This window comes from Oncorhynchus keta, chromosome 22, assembly GCF_023373465.1.
Source record: "Oncorhynchus keta strain PuntledgeMale-10-30-2019 chromosome 22, Oket_V2, whole genome shotgun sequence".
NCBI lineage: Eukaryota > Metazoa > Chordata > Actinopteri > Salmoniformes > Salmonidae > Oncorhynchus > Oncorhynchus keta.
This window is the reverse complement of record NC_068442.1, coordinates 738490-757718: the sequence shown is the minus strand read 5'-3', so window position 1 is coordinate 757718 and position 19229 is coordinate 738490. Positions and strand designations below refer to the sequence as shown.

General features: G+C 42.7%; 1 protein-coding gene across 1 annotated transcript in view; it reads right to left on the bottom strand.

Annotated features, from left to right (window-relative positions):
* Positions 1-4821: 4821 nt before the first annotated feature.
* The window catches only part of LOC118400934 (CD82 antigen-like), a 51754-nt gene continuing 37346 nt past the window's right edge, over positions 4822-19229 (bottom strand). Inside the window, exons 5-9 of the mRNA XM_035797971.2 lie at positions 17549-17623; positions 15109-15207; positions 12783-12956; positions 7984-8067; positions 4822-7640 (exon numbers count right to left, since the gene is read on the bottom strand). Of these exons, the coding sequence (XP_035653864.2) occupies positions 7563-7640; positions 7984-8067; positions 12783-12956; positions 15109-15207; positions 17549-17623 (510 nt within the window). The 3' untranslated portion in view covers positions 4822-7562. The remainder of the gene's footprint in view (positions 7641-7983; positions 8068-12782; positions 12957-15108; positions 15208-17548; positions 17624-19229) is intronic.

The following is a 19229-nucleotide window of genomic DNA, read 5'->3' as shown; positions in this document are numbered from 1 at the left end:
TTCACTAGCTGTGGTTGCTGACACGTATAAAGTTGAGTCATCAGCATACATGGAGACATGCTTTGTTTAATGCAGTGACAGGTCATTGGTAAAAATAGAAAACAGTAGAGGGCCAAGAGAGCTGCCTTGCAGTACACTCCACTCCACTTTATGTTTAACATTAGAGAAGCTCCATTAAAGAAAACCCTCTGTGTGTAAGGGTTGTCGTCGGTGGAAGAAGGAGAGGACCAAAGCGCAGTGTGGTTATTGTTCATCTTTTTAATAAACAACTGAACACTTCAAAAAATACAAAATAAAACAAAGTGACAACCGAAACAGTTCTATCTGGTGCAGACACACAAGGACTGAAAATATAGAAAAACAAACATAGACTGCCCACCCCAACTCACGCCCTGACCATACTAAATAAAGACAAAACAAAGGAATAAAGGTCAGAACGTGACAGTACACCCCCCTAGCCATGGGTCCCGAATGGACGGGAGATTCCGGCAGCGTCGGAGTGAAGGATGACTCCGGCAGCTCCTGGCTAACTGACGGCCAGACTCCTGGTGACGACCTGTTGTGACACAGCCCAGGATCAAACCCCGGGTCTGTAGTGACGCTTCTGTCATAGTGCCTTAGACTGCTGCACCACTCGAAAGGCCTTGATAGTACTTTCTACCACGCTGTTTTTGAAAGATATAACGTTAGTCGAGAACTACAAAAGTTTTGCGACATTCTCAACAACATTGATGCCCTGAATTTAGCAGGTGCTATCGACAGTTAACTGGAAAAAGTTGGAATAAGTGATGGGCTACTTTCTGCACACGCCACAGTAAGTGTGAACCAGAGTGACTTAACACACTGCTGGCCAAACAGAGTTAAACACACTGTAGCTACAAACGAAACAGAGTTATTAAGTGGTTCCAGTCTGCCTTGAAGCGTTCATCCATGTATGCGGATAAGAGTCTTGCTACAATTTCAGTTATACTTTAAAATGTAGTCAGAAAATCATTTTTATTGCAAGTTAAAGTGTACTGTTAGTTAGCTAAAGAATGTTAGCTTGCTGGCTCGCTTGTGGTAATATTACTACAAACTTGCAGTACTTGAATTACTTGAATCAGAAATGTATTTGCATTGCTAGTTATAGCCTAATGTTAGGTAGCTAACATTGAACCTAGTTTGTTAGCTTTAGCTACCTGCAGATTCATACTACAGCTATGACAATTTTTGTATTGGTTGCAGTATGAGTTGGGATTATGCTAGCTACTTGTCTAAACAAAAGACTCCACTTCGGCTGGATTATTACATGACCTATAAAATTAGCCAGGTGTGTCTGGGGGTGATTAAGGCCCTCTATTGTATTTCATGAACACGTGTACATGTCTAGACAATAGTGACCCATCCACTTAGCTAGATGTGGGTGAGGGGTGGTTATAGCATTTCCTTCACATAACCCATCAATTTAGACAAGTATGTCGGGTAAGAGTCTATAATCTATAATTATAAAATATTTTTATCTGGATACTTTCTGTTTTTGGTATTGCTACTATGCATGATTACGATGTGTCACTGTTCATGTTGGCATTTCCTGCCTAGGTTTACCCACTTTACCAAAAATAATTGTCAACATCAAATGTTTTTGTGACGATTAAGCCATCTGATTCAATGAAAGATGGAGTTGAATTTGTCTTTCTGACCATAATTTCCTTTAAAGTACTCTTAAAGTCCCCCCCCCCCCATCATTATTATATCATTGATCTTGTTTTCAATATACTCAGGCCACCAGGTGGAGGTGGTGGGGTACCACTGGTGACCACTGTGGCGTGAGGGGGGTCCAGCCTGAGGATGCCCACTATAGTGAGCACTATAGTAAGGGACCCTGCTGTGGGAGTGGAAGTGTGTGTGTGTGAGAGAGGAAGAGGGGTAGTAGGCAGCAGCACTAACCCTATACCTACATCCGGGTTGGATTATCACCCACAGCCATGGGACCGGCGGCCAAAAGTGAGTGAATGTTAGACATGTTCAATCAACCAGTCAGTTGTGACAGTGGTATGGTACTCCTGGGGTACAGGCCTGATGGGTCCATAATTTGCATTCCCAGCACTGCACCCAGACCTCCTTAGGCTTGTTACAACTAACCCTGACCCTTGCAGCCATTGACTAGATTCAATTTTAGCTACATGTTAAAACTTTAGCATTGCTAACATCAAATTATAAACCTGATATAAACTGCTACATTCACACCTCTACCATTGTAAGTCGCTCTGGATAAGAGCGTCTGCTAAATGACTTAAATGTAAATATAGCAGTGTTCCTACATGCTCAAAAGAGTAATTATACACGGTTCATAGGCTTCTAGCCTTCACCACTCTATAACCTTCCCATTATCTCATGCTCTGTCTGAAGGATCATTTAGAGCCAATACCTGTGTCCCACTTCCTGACCCTAGTGATAGAAACAGAGAGGAGACCTTGCTTCTTCTTATGAGTGTATGTGTGTGTGGTGCGTGCCAGTGTTGTGCTGAGAGTGGGCTCGTGGCCATGGCCGAGTGCTGCTGTATCCATCCAGAACCCCTCAGACACACACATACACACAAACTAGACACGAGACGAACCAGAGTTCCATCAAAAAGACAAATGAAAGAGTAACACAAAACAGAGATGGACTCAAAATAAAAAGTCAGTATTTCCCATTCTGTTTTCTCCCTCAAGGCTCTTGCTTTAAAAAGGAGCAGGGTCTTTGTCATTGACACAGATTACATCAGTAAGAAGTCGTTTGAAACATTGTTGAGTGATCCTAATAGCCTACTTCAGTCAGTTCCATCATGGGTTAACACCTACCATATGCAGGTTATCATAGTGGACAGGGTGGGCACAGGTTGAAGATGAGGGCACCTGCATATGTTCCAACAAAATAGGCCACAGGCATACCCTCTGCTAGGTTTGAAATTAATGCAAGTTATGATCTATGGTCTATTCTGATACTGTACATGGGCAACAATTAAACAAAGCAAACCAGGATCCTCCCTCTGACTTTTTCCTGTACTCAACCAGGGCCAGTATCCACAAAGCGTTTCAGAGTAGCAGTGCTGATCTAGGATCAGACTACCCCGTCTATGTAATCTTAATCCATTATTATCTAATAGACAAAACTGATACCAGATCAGCATTTATACTCTCAGACGCTTTATGAATATAGGCCCAGGCTTTCAACATTACTCTCTGCTCAGCTGTGGCAGACACACACTAACTGTGTGCCTATGCTGCTTTCTTCTGGCTGTGTTCAGTATTGCAGCTGTCTGATCCTGCCTTGGCCACATTTCAGACCCCTTGACCTTTTCCACATTTTGTTGTGTTGTAGCCTTATTCTAAAATGGATTAAATAAATAACATTCCTCAGCAATCTACACACAATACCCCACACTGACAAAGCAAAAAAGGTTGAGAAATGTTTGCAAATATATAACAAATAGAAAATCAGACCCTTTGCTATGAGATTCAAAATTGAGCTCAGGTGCATCCTGTTTCCATTGATCAGAGCAAAAACCAAGCCATGGGGTCGAAGGTATTGTTCTCATAGCTCCGAGACAGGATTGTGTCGAGGCACAGATCTGGGGAAGGGTAGCAAAATATTTCTGCAGAATTGAAGGTCACCAAGAACACAGTGGCATCCATCATTGTTAGATGGAAGTTTGGAAGACTCTTCCTAGAGCTGGCCGCCCGGCCAAACTGAGCAATTGGGGAGAAGGGCCTTGGTCAGGGAGGTGACCAAGAGCTTTAGAGTTATTCTGTGGAGATGGGAGAACCTTACAGAAGGACTACCATCTCTGCAGCACTCCACCAATCAGGCCTTTATGGTAGAGTGGCCAGACGGAAGCCATTCCTCAGTAAAAAGCAGCCCGCTTGGAGTTTGCCAAAAGGCACCTAAAGAATCTCAGACCAATGGAAACAAGATTATCTGGTCTGATGAAACCAAGATGGAACTCTTTGGCCTGTATGCCAAGCGTCATGTCTGGAGGAAACCTGGCACCATCCCTACAGTGAAGCATGGTGGTGGCAGCATCATGCTGTGGGGATGTTTTCAAAGACAGGGACTGGGAGACTAGTCAGGATCGAGGCAAAGATGAACGGAGCAAAGTACAGTGATTCTTGATGAAAACCTTCTCCAGAGCGCTCAAACCCTCAAAGTGGGGCAAAGTTTCACCTTCCAACAGCAAAACGACACTAAGCCCAAAGCATAGACAACACAGGTGTGGCTTCGGGACAAGTCTCTGAATGTCCTTGAGTGGCCCAGCCAGAGCCCGGACTTGAACCCAACCGAACATCAATGGAGAGACCTGAAAATAGATGTGCAGCGACGCTCCCCATCCAACCTGACAGAGCTTGACGGGATCTGCATAGAATAATGGGAGAAACTTCCCATAAACAGATATGCCAAGCTTGTAGCATCATACCCAAGAAGACTCAAGGCTGTAATCACTGCCAAAGGTGCTTCAACAAAGTGCTGAGTAAAGGGTCTGAATACTTAGGTCAATGTGATATTTCCTTTTTTATTTTGAAAGAATTAGCAAAAATGTCTAAACACCTGTTTTTGCTTTGTCATTATAGGGCATTGTGTGTAGATTGATGATAATTATTTTACATTTTTAAATACATTTTAGAATAAGGTTGTAACATAACAACATGTGGTAAATGTCAAGGGGTCTGAATACTTTACGAAGGCACTGTAAATCTGCAGATTGTAAGTCTTCCTCCTATATCAAAATAAAATAATACAACTCAAAAATACAGTATAAATCCTTTCTTTTATACTTTCTTAAAAAATATATAATACTGCTAATGATTTGTGATGGATTCAGTTTATTAGCAATCCTTGATACTGAATAAAAAATGCCAAATTGTTTTCCTTTTCAACATGGCTTCTAACTCCAGGAACACCCCTACATGTAACATACAACAAATACATACATGACTTTAGAATGTTTCTATTGAGTCAAATAGAAACTTTCAAAAGTACAAAGAGGACTTCACAGGGATTTTATATTTCATACCTCCACTGATTTTCGAATAATGCCTCGGCTTATTATTAAAAACTCTTCTTCGTGTCGAAAATGGCCAACTTAATAAAATAATAATACATCTGTTTTGAATGTGTAGTTATATAAGTAATGCTGAAATGAGAAATGTAGCAACCTCTTAAAGGGATGACAGTCATGGTGGTGGAATTCTTGGGCTGAAGAACAGAGAACAGAGACCTAAGGTTTCAGAGACCAACAGTTTCACCAACAGTCTGACTACAATAGCTACATAAAGTCAGGACCCGATTTCTCTGCCTATTCCACAGCAAATAGTGCCGATAATAGCAGTGAAGCTACTACATCAGCCAGCCAGACTCTGTAGTTAATAAGAGACAATGTCTGCATGCCAATTGGTGCCCTTTTTCCTATAAAGTATACCACTTTTGACCAGGGCTCAAAGGGAATACATAGGGGCTTTGGTCAAAAGTAGAGTGCAATATATAGGGAATAGGTTGCAATTTGGGGTGCACACAATAAGAGTGGAAACGAATAATAGCATCCTGAAAATAAAACAAAAACAGAGCAGGCGGGCTGAAGCGATCGCTTTCTTTCCAATATAAAATACTGACCATGCTCAGTGACTCAAACCATCACTAATTTGTCCCTTAGTAACGTTTTTAAAAATCCCATGAAAAAATGACAAAGAAATGACAAACAAAATAATAAAAGAAAGTAAAACACAAGCATAATGTATCATACACACATATACACTGAGTGTACAAAACATTAGGAACACCTGCTCTAAATCCACTTGAATCAGTGTAGATGAAGGGGAGGAGGAGACAGGTTAAAGCATAATTTTTAAGCCTTGAGACAATTGAGACATGGATTGTGTATGTGTGCCATTCAGAGGGTGAATGGGCAAGACAAAATATTTGCCTTTGAACGGGGTAGGTCAGGGGCACCAATTTAAGTGTGTCAAAAACTGCAACACTGCTGGGTTTTTCATGCGCAACAGTTTCCTGTGTGTATCCAGAATGGTCCACCACCCAAAGGACATGCAGCCAACTTGACACAACTGTGGAAAGCATTGGAGTCAACATGGGCCAGCATCCTTGTGGAACGCTTTCGACACCTTGTAGAGTCCATGCCCCGATGAATTGAGACTTGTTCTGAGGGCAAAAAAGGTGTGCAACTCAATATTAGGAAGGTGTTCCTAAGGTTTTGTACACTCAGTGTATAATATACTTCATGAAATCTATTAATTCATCTTGGTAGCTACTCGTTTTCCGGAAACCAGTCAGACCAGACACACCCGTAAGAAAAAGGGAGGGCAGATGAAGGCAGAAGATACTAAGGCCTCCGTGGAGAGACTGATGAAAGAGTGGAGTAAAAAGTAAAACCCACCTCAGCACCACAAATAGCAGCTGTGGGATACCCCTCCTGCAGTACCCCCTCCACAGTGTTCCATAGTGTTGCATTTCAAGCCCCTCCCCAAAGCCCATCTTCAGAAAGTAGGAGTGCTGATCTACTATCAGTTGCCTTTTAGATAATAATGAATAGACAAGAATGGAAAGGGGATACCTGATCATAGATCAGCACAGGTCCAGGTCCTCTCTCTGATCAACAGCTCACAAAAAGTCACTAAAGTGCTCTCACAAACAAAGCTAGCTTACTAACTAATTACGTAACAACCCCGAAAAGCGCTTCAGGAAGAGACAGAAAATAACAGATGAGAACATCCTGGATTCATATGGGTGTTTGTTCACACTCACTTCATCAGATACATTATATCCCACTGTTGAATTCATTAATACCTAAAGATGAGTGTCTTCTAAAACCAAGTCATTTTATGAAAGATAAGGCAAAATGTGTGTGTCCAAAAAGATACAGGTCCATATGTTGTGCTTGATTGAGAGTATGTGTGTCCGGACACTGTGTCTGTGTTTCTCTGTCAGAGTGTGTGTCCGGACACTGTGTCTGTGTTTCTCTGTCAGAGTGTGTGTCCGGACACTGTCTGTGTTTCTCTGTCAGAGTTTGTGTCCGGACACTGTGTCTGTGTTTCTCTGTCAGAGTGTGTGTCCGGACACTGTGTCTGTGTTTCACTGTCAGAGTGTGTGTCTGCGTGTCTGTGTTTCACTGTCAGTGTGTGTCTGCATGTCTGTGTTTCACTGTCAGTGTGTGTCTGCGTGTCTGTGTTTCACTGTCAGACTGTGTGTCTGCGTTTCTCTGTCAGAGTGTGTGTCTGCGTGTCTGTGTTTCACTGTCAGAGTGTGTGTCTGTGTTTCACTGTCAGTGTTTTTCTGCATGTCTGTGTTTCACTGTCAGTGTGTGTCTGCGTGTCTGTGTTTCACTGTCAGTGTGTGTCTGCATGTCTGTGTTTCACTGTCAGTGTGTGTCTGCGTGTCTGTGTTTCACTGTCAGAGTGTGTGTCTGCGTGTCTGCGTTTCACTGTCAGAGTGTGTGTCTACGTGTCTGCGTTTCACTGTCAGAGTGTGTGTCTGCATGTCTGTGTTTCTATGCTGTGTGGTGTATAGCTTTTCGTGTCTTCAGGTCTTCATAGTCAGTACTTGGGTACTTTGGTGTAGTCCTCCTGGACAACACTCTTACACAGGCACATAGACAGGATCATTCCCAGAAGCTGGAGGACGAAACAACTGGGTTAGTTATGCTAAAAGCACGCACGCACACACGCACGCACAAACACACACACACACACGTGTGCCCAAAAGCACCAATGCATGCACACACAGATAGACAGACACAAGCACGCACACGGCAAGTACGCACACAAGCATTAAAACCAAAACTAGCATACACAAAGACAACCACACCAGGCGCAGAAACAGGGTGGGGCACAGTAGACCTCCTATTATTAATCTTGAAGGTGCAGGATGCATACACATTCATACCTCACAGGATGAGGGACTGTGTGTGGGCATGTATGTAATGTGTGTGTGAGGGCCTGTGTGTGTGTGCGATACCTCAATGACTGCCACTCCAACACAGATTCCAAGAATAACTCCACAGTTCTCCAGAAGCCAGCCCTCCACACTATGCATGCAGCCCTGTAGAAAGAGGGGGGAGAGAGAGAGAGAGACAGATTTTAATTTGAGAAAACCTTGAATGGCACAATCCAGGTAATGTACATACCGTACACAGTGGCGAACCGTCATTCAGGGCAGCTTTGAGCCCCACATTTTTGCCCCCCCCCCAAAAAAAATGAAAGGGGTTGCAGTCTGCTGTGAAGCATTCCACCATGTATACGGACGGGTAAGAGTCTAGCTACAGATTCAGATATTATACATACAGTTGAAGTCGGAGGTTTACATGCATTTAGATTAGAGTCATTAGAACTCGTTTTTCAACCACTCCACAAATTTCTTGCTAACAAACTATAGTTTTGGCAAGTCGGTTAGGACATCTACTTTTTGCATGACAAGTAATTTTTACAACAATTGTTTACAGACAGATTATTTCACATATAATTCACTGTATCACAATTCCAGTGGGTCAGAAGATAAAATACACAAAGTTGACTGTGCCTTTAAACAGCTTGGACAATTCCAGAAAATTATATCCTGGCTTTAGAAGCTTCTGAAAGGCTAATTGACATCATTTGAGTCAATTAGAGGTGTACCTGTGGATGTTTTTCCAGGCCTACCTTTCAACTCAGTGCCTCTTTTCTTGACGTCATGGGAAAATCAAAAGAAATCAGACCTCCACAAGTCTGGTTCATTCTTGGGAGCAATTTCCAAACGCCTGAAGGTACCACGTTCATCTGCACAAAGTATAGTACGCAAGTATAAACACCATGGGACCACGCAGCATCATACCGCTCAGGAAGGAGACTTGGTCTGTCCCCTACAGATGAACGTACTTTGGTGCGAAAAGTGAAAATCAATCCCAGAACAACAGCAAAGGACCGTGTGAAGATGCTGGAGGAAACAGGTAAAAAAGTATCTATATCCACATTAAAACGAGTCCCTATATCGACATAACCTGAAAGGCCGCTCAGCAAGGAAGAAGCCACTGCTCCAAAACCGCCATAAAAAAGCCAGACGAAGGTTTGCATCTGCACATGGGGACAAAGATTGTAATTTTTGGAGAAATGTCCTCTGGTCTGATGAAATTGAAATAGAACTGTTTGACAAAAATGACCATCGTTATTTTTGGAGGAAAAAGGGGGAATCTTGTTAGCCAAAGAATACCATCCCAACTGTAAAGCACGGGGGTGGCAGCATCATGTTGTGGGGTGCTTTGCTGCAGGAGGGACTGGTGGACTTCACAAAATAGATGGCATCATGGGTAGGAAAATTATGTGGAGATATTGAAGCAACATCAGTCAGGAAGTTAAAGCTTGGTTGCAAAATGGATCTTCCAAATGGACAATGACCACAAGCAGACTTCCAAAGTTGTGGCAAAATGGCTTAAGGACAACAAAGGCAAGGCATTGGAGTGGCCATCACAAAGCCCTGACCTCAATCCTATAGAAAATGTGTGGGAAGAACTGAAAAAGCGTGTGTGAGCAAGGAGTCCTACAAACCTGATTCATTTACACCAGCTCTGTCAGGAGGAATGGGCCAAAATTCACCCAAGCTTGTGGAAGGCTTGTGTTGGTTGACACGTTGTGTTAGCTAATCCAAGCTTATCATTTTAACCTGTTAATCCTACCCCCTACTTTTTTGAACATTCTGTTAAAAATCGCTCAACATTTCAGCACCCTGCTACTCATGCCAGGAATATAGTATATGCATATGATTAGTATGTGTGGATAGAAAACACTCAGACGTTTATAAAACTGGTTAAATCACGGCTGTGACTATAACAGAACGTGCGTTTCATCGAAAAGCGCAGGAAAATCTGATCACTGAAAATGGAAATATATATCCATGCGCGACTTGAACCCATTGATAAAGGTGAACCACATTTAATGGGGCTGAGGTTGCAATACCTACAGCTTCCACACGTTGTCTAGAGTCTTGTCATTTGCCTAGGCTTTGTTTCTTGGTCAAACAGACGCAAGGCAACGCATTTCCTCCGGTCTCCGACCGGATATTTTGGTTGAGAATTACACAGACATTTTTTCCAGACGGACAGCTAAAGAATATACTTCGCCTCGTGATCAATTTGATCGCTTATTAACGTTTAATAATACCTAAAGTTGCATTACAAAAGTATTTCGAAGTGTTTTGTGAAAGTTTATCGTCGACTTTTTTAATAAAAAAAAATGACGTTACGTTATAAGACGCTATTTTTTTCCCGTTTATCACACAGTCTTCATAGATCGATATCTAGGCTATATATGGACCGATTTAATCGAAAAAAAGACCCAATAGTGATTATGGGACATCTATGAGTGCCAACAAAGAAGATGGTCAAAGGTAATGAATGTTTTATATTTTATTTGTGCGGTTTGTGTAGCGACGACTATGCTAATTATTTTGTTTACGTCCCCTGCGGGTCTTTTGGGGTGTTACATACTATCAGATAATAGCTTCTCATGCTTTCGCCGAAAAGCATTTTAAAAATCTGACTTGTTGCCTGGATTCACAACGAGTGTAGCTTTAATTCATACCCTGCATGTGTATTTTAATGAACGTTTGAGTTTTAACTAGTACTATTAGCATTTAGCGTAGCGCATTTGCATTTCCAGATGTCTAGATGGGACGCCTGCGTGCCAGGTAGGACCAAGAGGTTAAAAGGCTAATTGATCATTAGAAAACCCTTTTGCAATTATGTTAGCACAGCTGAAAACTGTTGTCCTGTTTAAAGAAGCAATGAAATTGGCCTTCTTCAGACTAGTTGAGTATCTGGAGCATTAGCATTTGTGGATTCGTGGGTTCGATTACAGACTCAAAATGGCCAGAAGCAAAGACCTTTCTTCTGAAATTAGTCAGTCTATTCTTGTTATGAGAAATTAAGGCTATTACGTGCGAGAAATTGCCAAGACACTGAAGATCTTGTATATCACTGTGTACTACTCCCTTCACAGAACAGTGCAAACTGTCTCTAACTAGAATAGAAAGACGAGTGGGAGGCCCCGGTGCACAACTGAGCAAGAGGACAAGTACATTAGAGTGTCTAGTTTGAGAAACAGACGCCTCACAAGTCCTCAACTGGCAGCTTCATTAAATAGTACCCACAAATCACCAGTCTCAACGTCAACAGTGAAGAGGCGACTCCGGGATGCTGGCCTTCTAGGCATAGTTCCTCTGTCCAGTGTCTGTGTTCTTTTGCCCATCTTAATCTTTTATTTTTATTGGCCAGTCTGAGATATGGCTTTTCTTTGCAACTCTGCCTGGAAGGCCAGCATCACTGAGGAAGTACAGTTCCCGCTCAGCCCAGTCAAAACTGTTCGCTGCTCTGGCTCCCCAATGGTGGAACAAACTCCCTCACGACGCCAGGACAGCGGAGTCAATCACCACCTTCCGTAGACACCTGAAACCCCACCTCTTTAAGGAATACCTAGGATAGGATAAAGTAATCCTTCTCACCCCCCGCAACCCCCCCCTTAAAAGATTTAGATGCACTATTGTAAAGTGGCTGTTCCACTGGATGTCATAAGGTGAATGCACCAATTTGTAAGTCGCTCTGGATAAGAGCGTCTGCTAAATGACTTAAATGTAAATGTAAATGTAATCCCGGAGTCGCCGCTTCACTGTTGACGTTGAGACTGGTGATTTGTGGTTACTATTTAGAGAAAGAGATTGAGAGAAATAGAGAGGGGGAGAGCAATAGATACAGGGAGAGAGAGGGAGAGAGAGGTGTGCAGAAAGAGGTAAGAATAAAGGGGTTATCCAAACGGGCCAGGACACAGAGCGCTCTCCAAACACCACCGTTGTCTTTGGACGAGGCTCAGTGCAGCATGCATACCGGTGTGTGTGTGTGTTGTCTTTGGCGGGGCCTGTAGAGCGGTAGAATAACAACCAGAGGCTGGCTGGAAAGAGAGAACATAAAAAGGGTCCCTCTATAATAACAGTCCAGCAGCCTTACGGGAAAACATAGGAAACATTCATCAGCCCTCTGCTGTGTGTGTGTCTCTGCTGTGTGAATAGAGGCCTTTACTCAACACAAACAACAGGGATTGCTGCTGTCAACAGGGTGAGCAGGGTGATTAAGTACTACCGTAGTCCTGCCTTACTGAATTACCATCTGGGACATGACAAGGTTGCTGTCGGATGGTCAGGTGGAGTCTGATTAGATTCATATAGGAATATAACTTTGTAATGAGATGACACAGACCTTTGCTAAAAATACATTTTCTGTTCAAAATAAATATAAACAGAGAAGTTTATCTATGGTTTGCCCTAATGAACAAGAGCCAGGGCGTGGCTCATATACAGGCAGGTCAGCAGACAGGTGTACACAGATCCCAGTCTCCTTGACGTCTGTCCCTCTCCCTCCCTCTATACTACTTCGTATACAGGCAGGTCAGCAGACAGGTGTTCACAGATCCCAGTCTCCTTGACATCTGTCCCCCTCCCTCCCTCCCTCTATACTATTTCATAAACAGGCAGGTCAGCAGACAGGTGTTCAGAGCCCAGTCTCCTTGACATCTGTCCCCCTCCCTCCCTCCATACCGTTTCGTAGACTGGCAGACCGGTAGAGCATGGTTTAATGTCAGTCCCCCCTATCCCACCCTCTCTCTTTAGCTTTCCCTCCCTTCCCCCTCTCTCCAACATACCGTTTTTGTAGACAGGCAGGTCAGTAGACAGGTGTTCACACAGCCTACTCCTTGATATCTGTCCCCCCCTCTCTCTATCTCCCCCCTTCAACATACCGTTTCGTAGACCGGGAGGATGTTGGACAAGTGTTCACAGAGCCCTGTCTCCTTGACGTCTGTCCCGGGCAGGGTTTCGTTCCGACAGGAGCAAGGGTACATGGAGACAGAACTGTTCCTGATCCATACATTCTCCGACCAGTTGCCTGGGCCAGTCCAACCACAGCACTTCATCTGGAAGGCGGCGGGGGGGGGGCAGGACAGGGAGGTGGGAAGAGGATGGGGGAGAGAGAGAGGGGGGATTGGCAGAAAGAAAGAACAAAAGAAAGAGAAATAGGGAGAGAAAGCATGATTCATATGTACCAGTTAAATTCTTTGCTGAAACTGCATGCTTTGGAACTACTGAACATAACACGCCAATGTAAACTGAGATTTTGGATATAAATATTCACTTTATCGATCAAAACATACAAAACATTTACATTTTATCCAAAGCAACTTACAGTCATGTGTAACATTCTATGAAATATCCTGCTCTATGTGCTAGAAGGACCACGTGTCATCTGAGTGTCAAGATCATTAACCTGTTGTGACTAGGGGGCAGTATTTTCATTTTTGGAAAAATAACGTTCCCAAAGTAAACGGGATATTTTGTCAGGACAAGATGCTAGAATATGCATATAATTGACAGCTTAGGTGTCACGAATATTACCGAAGGTGACTCCCTTCTTGTTTGGGTGGCGCTCGGCGGTCGTCGTCACAGGTCTACCAGCTATCACCGATCCTTTTCTGGTTTTTGTTTTGTCTGATTGGTATCACCTGTTTCTTGTTTGGTTGTTAGGGTGGGGTTATATAAGTTTGTTCAGCCCGTTTCTGTTTCGTGCGGGCTTGTTCGTCTGTTTTGTGTTAGAGTGATTTTTGTTTGCATTTTCGGGTTTCGCGCTGTCCGTTATTATTTCTGATCATTTGTTTTCCTACTTTTGTTCATGTTATTTTTCCTGGACATTAAAGCGTGTTTTTCCCACATCCTTTTGCTCTCTGCGCCTGACTCCACACCTCTTCACTCATTAATCGTAACATTAGGATAGAAAACACTTGTTTCCAAAACTGTAAAAATATTGTCTGTGAGTATAACAGAACTGATGCAGTTCTGAGAAAGCCTGAGAAAAATCCAATCCGGATGTGACTCATGTTTTGAATGCGCTGCGTTCCGATGCGTCCCTATTGAGCAGTGAATGGGCTATCAACCAGATTCCTTTTTCTACGTATTCCCCAGGCGTCTACAGCATTGAGACGTAGTTTCACGCCTTTATGTTGAAGAATACCCGTAAGAGGCTACATTGCGCAAGTGGTCACCCGATGGCTCTCAGAGTGATTCTTGCGTAAAATACAGAGGTAGCCATTTTTCCTCTCGCTCCTACTGAAAAACCAATTGTCCCGGTGGATATATTATCGAATAGATATTTGAAAAACACCTTGAGGATTGATTATAAACAACGTTTGCCATGTTTTTGTCGATATTATGGAGCTAATTTGGAATAGTTTCCGGCGTTGTCGTGAATTTACGGTGGATTTCTCAGCCAAACATGAAGAACAAACGGAGCTATTTCGCCTACAAAAATAATATTTTTGGAAAAAAGGAACATTTGCTATCTAACTGGGAGTCTCGTGAGTGAAAACATCCGAAGCTCATCAAAGGTAAACGATTTAATTTGATTGCTTTTCTGATTTTCGTGACCAAGTTACCTGCTGCTAGCTGGTCATAATGCTATGCTAGGCTATCGATAAACTTACACAAATGCTTGTCTTGCTTTGGCTGTAAAGCATATTTTGAAAATCTGAGATGACAGGGTGATTAACTAAAGGCTAAGCTGTATTTCAATATATTTCACTTGTGATTTTCATGAATAGGAATATTTTCTAGTAATATTTATGTCCGTTGCATTATGCTAATTAGTGTCAGATGGGAGTTACAACAAGTTAAAGGTTAGTGATTCATTTTATCTATATTTCTGCTTTTTGTGACAACTCTCTTTGGCTAGAAAAATGGCCTTGATTTTCTGTGACTTGGTGGTGACCTAACATAATCGTTTGTGGATCTTTCGCTGTGAAGCATTTTTGAAATCAGAGACTGTGGCTGGATTAACGAGAATTGTATCTTTAAAATGGTGCCTAATACCTGTATGATTTATGAGATTTCTGTTGATTGAATTTGGCGCCCTGCAATTTCATTGGCTGTTGGCGAGCGGTTCCACTAGCGGATGGAACATTTCTGGGATCTTTTATTCAGCTCGTGAAACATGGGACCAGCACTTTACATGTTGCGTTTCTATTTTTGTTCAGTGTAAATATCAACATTGACAAAGTGGAAACTAAGGCTACTCACCGTCCTCTGTACATAGTCCCAGGTGTGTTCTGTGGTCCTGTTCTGACCAGTGTAGTTGATCAACATCCCCTTGATGATGTTGGACATCTCATGCTTCAGCTGCATAGGGAGACAAAGGAAATAATACATGCATGAGCTAATTTAACTTTCAAAGTTAGGACAAGAAAAGGTACTAAAAAAGGTACTAATATTATCTAGGCATGATGCACTAATATTATGAAACCTGAATATAGCACAGAGCATGGGTAATAATGCACACATCAACAGCACAATGTCATGTTTCAATTGCCTTTCTATATACAAATAATGACAACAAGCTATACACTAAGTGTACAAAACATCAGGAACACCTGCTCTTTTCATGGAATAGACTGACCAGGTGAATCCAGGTGAAAGCTATGATCCCTTATTGATGTCACTTGTATACTCCACTTCAATCAATGTAGATGACTGGGAAGGGACAGGTTAAAGAAGTATTTTTGAGCCTTGAGACATTTTAGACATGGATTGTGTTTGTGTGCCATTGAGAGTGAATTGACAAGACAAAAGATTGAAGTGCCCTTGAACGAGGAATGGTATTCGGGGCCAGGTTGGGTTTTTCACGCTCAACAGTTTCCTGCGTGTATCCAGAATGGTCCACCATCCAAAGGACATCCAGCCAACTTGACACAACTGTGGGAAGCATTGGAGTCAACATGGGCCAGCATCCCTGTGGAACGCTTTCGACACCTTGTAGAGTCCATGCCCCGACTAATTTAGGCTGTTCTGAGGGCAAAAGGGGGTGCAACTCAATATTAGGAAGGTGTTCCTAATGTTTTGTACACTGAGTGTATATTACAGGGCCACATGGTAGGGAGGCAGGGGAGTTGTGCCTAGCCTACATGCCTTAATTAGGGGAGGAGTGGTGAGGGAGCCCAACCCTGTTCTGGGAAAGTGTGCCACCCTGCCCTGGCCTGTGGTAAATCCTAAACACAGAGAGCAAGCATTCACACACACATACAACCATAGCAACCCCCACCTATCGTGAGTCATGAGATTCAAGTGGATCATGGGAACGGCTGAGCTAACAGAACTTAAACCGGTCAGATCGGCTCAAACAAAACACTCCCGTTTGTTCACACACACACACACACACACACACACACACACACACACACACACACACACACACACACACACACACACACACACACACACACACACACACACACACACACACACACACACACACACACACACACACACACACACACACAATTTCACCCATTAGCCTACTCTTCTTTCTTCTATAAAACAAGAATCACAGGTCCCAACAAGTTATGAAATCTTGAATATCATTATTCTACCTCAATTTTGTGTTAAACAATTAAATAAAAGCTTGAGCAGTTTGACTCTGGTAAAAACTCAAATAGCTGACACTCAAGTTTGTATCTATGCTGTTTTAATGTTAGAGTTACAGTAGATTTACAGTTGACCAACCCTTGTGGTGCTGCTTGTGCCCCTCTCCTACCTATAGGGTGTGACGTGCCATTATACACCGTGATGACACATCTCCATCCCCGTGCTGTCATTTCACCAGCCACTCAGAGTTGGCAACCGTCACGACAGAGCTGGAAACACATTTCACAAGCAAATGCCTTCCACATCGTTCCCCCTCCACAACCTTTCACACCCCTCACCCCCACATCAATCCCCAGCCTGCCCCCCCCGAGTAGAAGCGGAACTACCTGTATGAACTGCTCACAATGAAAACATACAACACCACAGTACAGCAATACACGTTTCCTCTGCAGATTTCACACATCTCTCCCTCAACCCCACCTGCTCTCAGTCTTTCACTTTCCACTGATGGGTTGCGATCCGATTCTCTACTCTTCACCCAGTAGTGTCTACCCGTTCAATCCCCCCTAAAAACACTGCATTGGAGCAAGCATGGCTGGAGGAAGTTTCCACCATATTTCTTAAATCCTTTTAAATCCATAAGTGGAAGTACACTTCTGGAGAAGGGTCGAGAATCGGAACTCAACCGTTGACTCATCACAGAACAATGCTTCACTCCTGGCACACCCTGTTCCTGTTACACCAACACTAACTGTACATTCCATCACAGTCAGGGGTCAGAGGGGGGATTCTGAGAAGGCCTTCCCAGGAGTCAGGGAAGGTACAGCTGTGTAGGGGGGAGTGGAAATGCAAGATATGTCCCAGCTGCAAGGCCAAGAGAGGGAAGGTGAAGGGGGGAGAGCGGGACTCGGGAGATGGGGTGGGAGAGGGGCAGGGATTGTTAAAGGGGGACAAGGAAGGCAAAGAGGGAGAAGGATGAAGGGGGTGGGAGAGGGATGAAGAGAGAGGTGGTAGAAGAGTGAAGCAGAGGGAGATGAAGATGGAGAGAGGGTGGGGTAGAAAGAACAGGGAAGGACATAGGGAGGAAGGTATAACTCACCCTGTCTCTCTGAAAGTAGATGAGCACCCCAGCGGTTACCTGGGCAATGAGGATGAGCAGGAGGCAGGTGAAGTACTGGGGAGAGACAGACAGAGAGCATCATGGGAAAGTGAGTTTGACAGGTTCATTATAACAGTTCAAAACAACAATGGTCTAGTTTGTATGACACAGGCCAAACCAGGTTTTACAGAGAACGTTAATCAATGTTATTGACTTGAAATGTTAGTCAGTTTAGTTAATCTGAAATGGAATCTCAGAAGTTGAATGGACACTGAAATAATGTATGTCATTTGAAATGTTTTCGTAGAAGCAGAGCATGGCTGCCCTTACTACACCCCTGAAGTTCCCAGGTTTATCTCCCTGTAACTCCTCCTCACCCTCCTTTAACCCTCTCATCACAGTAAATCCACACATACCTAGGATGGTATTTAACTAACAATCCTCCATAGACCAAACAGGACTCTTTGCGTCTATACTAGAGGTCAAGCGATTAATCGGCACGGCCGATTATTTAGGGCCGATTTCAAGTTTTCATAGCAATCGGTTTTGAATGCCGATTATGGCCAATTACATTGCAGTCCATGAGGAGACTGCGTGGCAGGCTGACCACTTGTTACGTGAGTGCAGCAAGGAGCCAAGGTAATTTGGTAGCTAGCATTAAACGTATCTTATAAAAAACAATCAATCTTAACATAATCACTAGTTAACTACACATGGTTGATGATATTACTAGATTAACTAGCTTGTCCTGCGTTGCATATAATCAATGTGGTGCCTTTTCATTTATCATCGAATCACAGCCTACTTCGCCAAACGGGTGATGATTTAACAAAGCGCATTCGCGAAAAAAGCAGTCGTTGCACCAATATACCTAACCATAAACATCAATGCTTTCTTAAAATTGTACATAATTATGACATAACATTGAAGGTTGTGCAATGTAACAGCAATATTTAGACTTATGGATGCCACCGGTTCGATAAAATACGGAACGGTTCCGTATTTCACTGAACGAATAAACGTTTTCTTTTTTAAATGATAGTTTCCGGATTTGACAATAATAGTGGCTCGTATTTCTGTGTGTTTTTTTTACATTATAATTAAGTCTATGATTTGATATTTGATAGAGCAGTCTGACTGAGCGGTGGCAGGCAGCAGCAGGCTCGTAAACATTCATTCATACAGCACCATCCTGAGTTTTCCAGCAGCTCTTCGCAATGCTTGAAGCACAGCGCTGTTTATGACTTCAAGCCTATCAACTCCTGAGATTAGGCTGGCAATAGTATAGTGCCTATAAGAACATCCAATAGTCAAAGGTATTTAAAATACAAATGGTATAGAGAGAAATAGTCCTATAATTCCTATAATAACTACAACCTAAAACTTCTTAACTGGGAACATTGAAGACTCATGTTCAAAGGAACCACCAGCTTTGTTCTCATGTTCTGAGCAAGGAACTTAAAAGTTAGCTTTTATACATGGCACATATTGCACTTTTACTTTCTTCTTCAACAATGTGTTTTTGCATTATTTTTACCAAATTGAACATGTTTCATTATTTATTTGAGACTAAATAGATTTTTATTTATGTATTATATTAACTTAAAATAAAAGTGCTCATTCATTATTGTTGTAATTGTCAGTATTACAAATATATATATATATATATATATATATATAT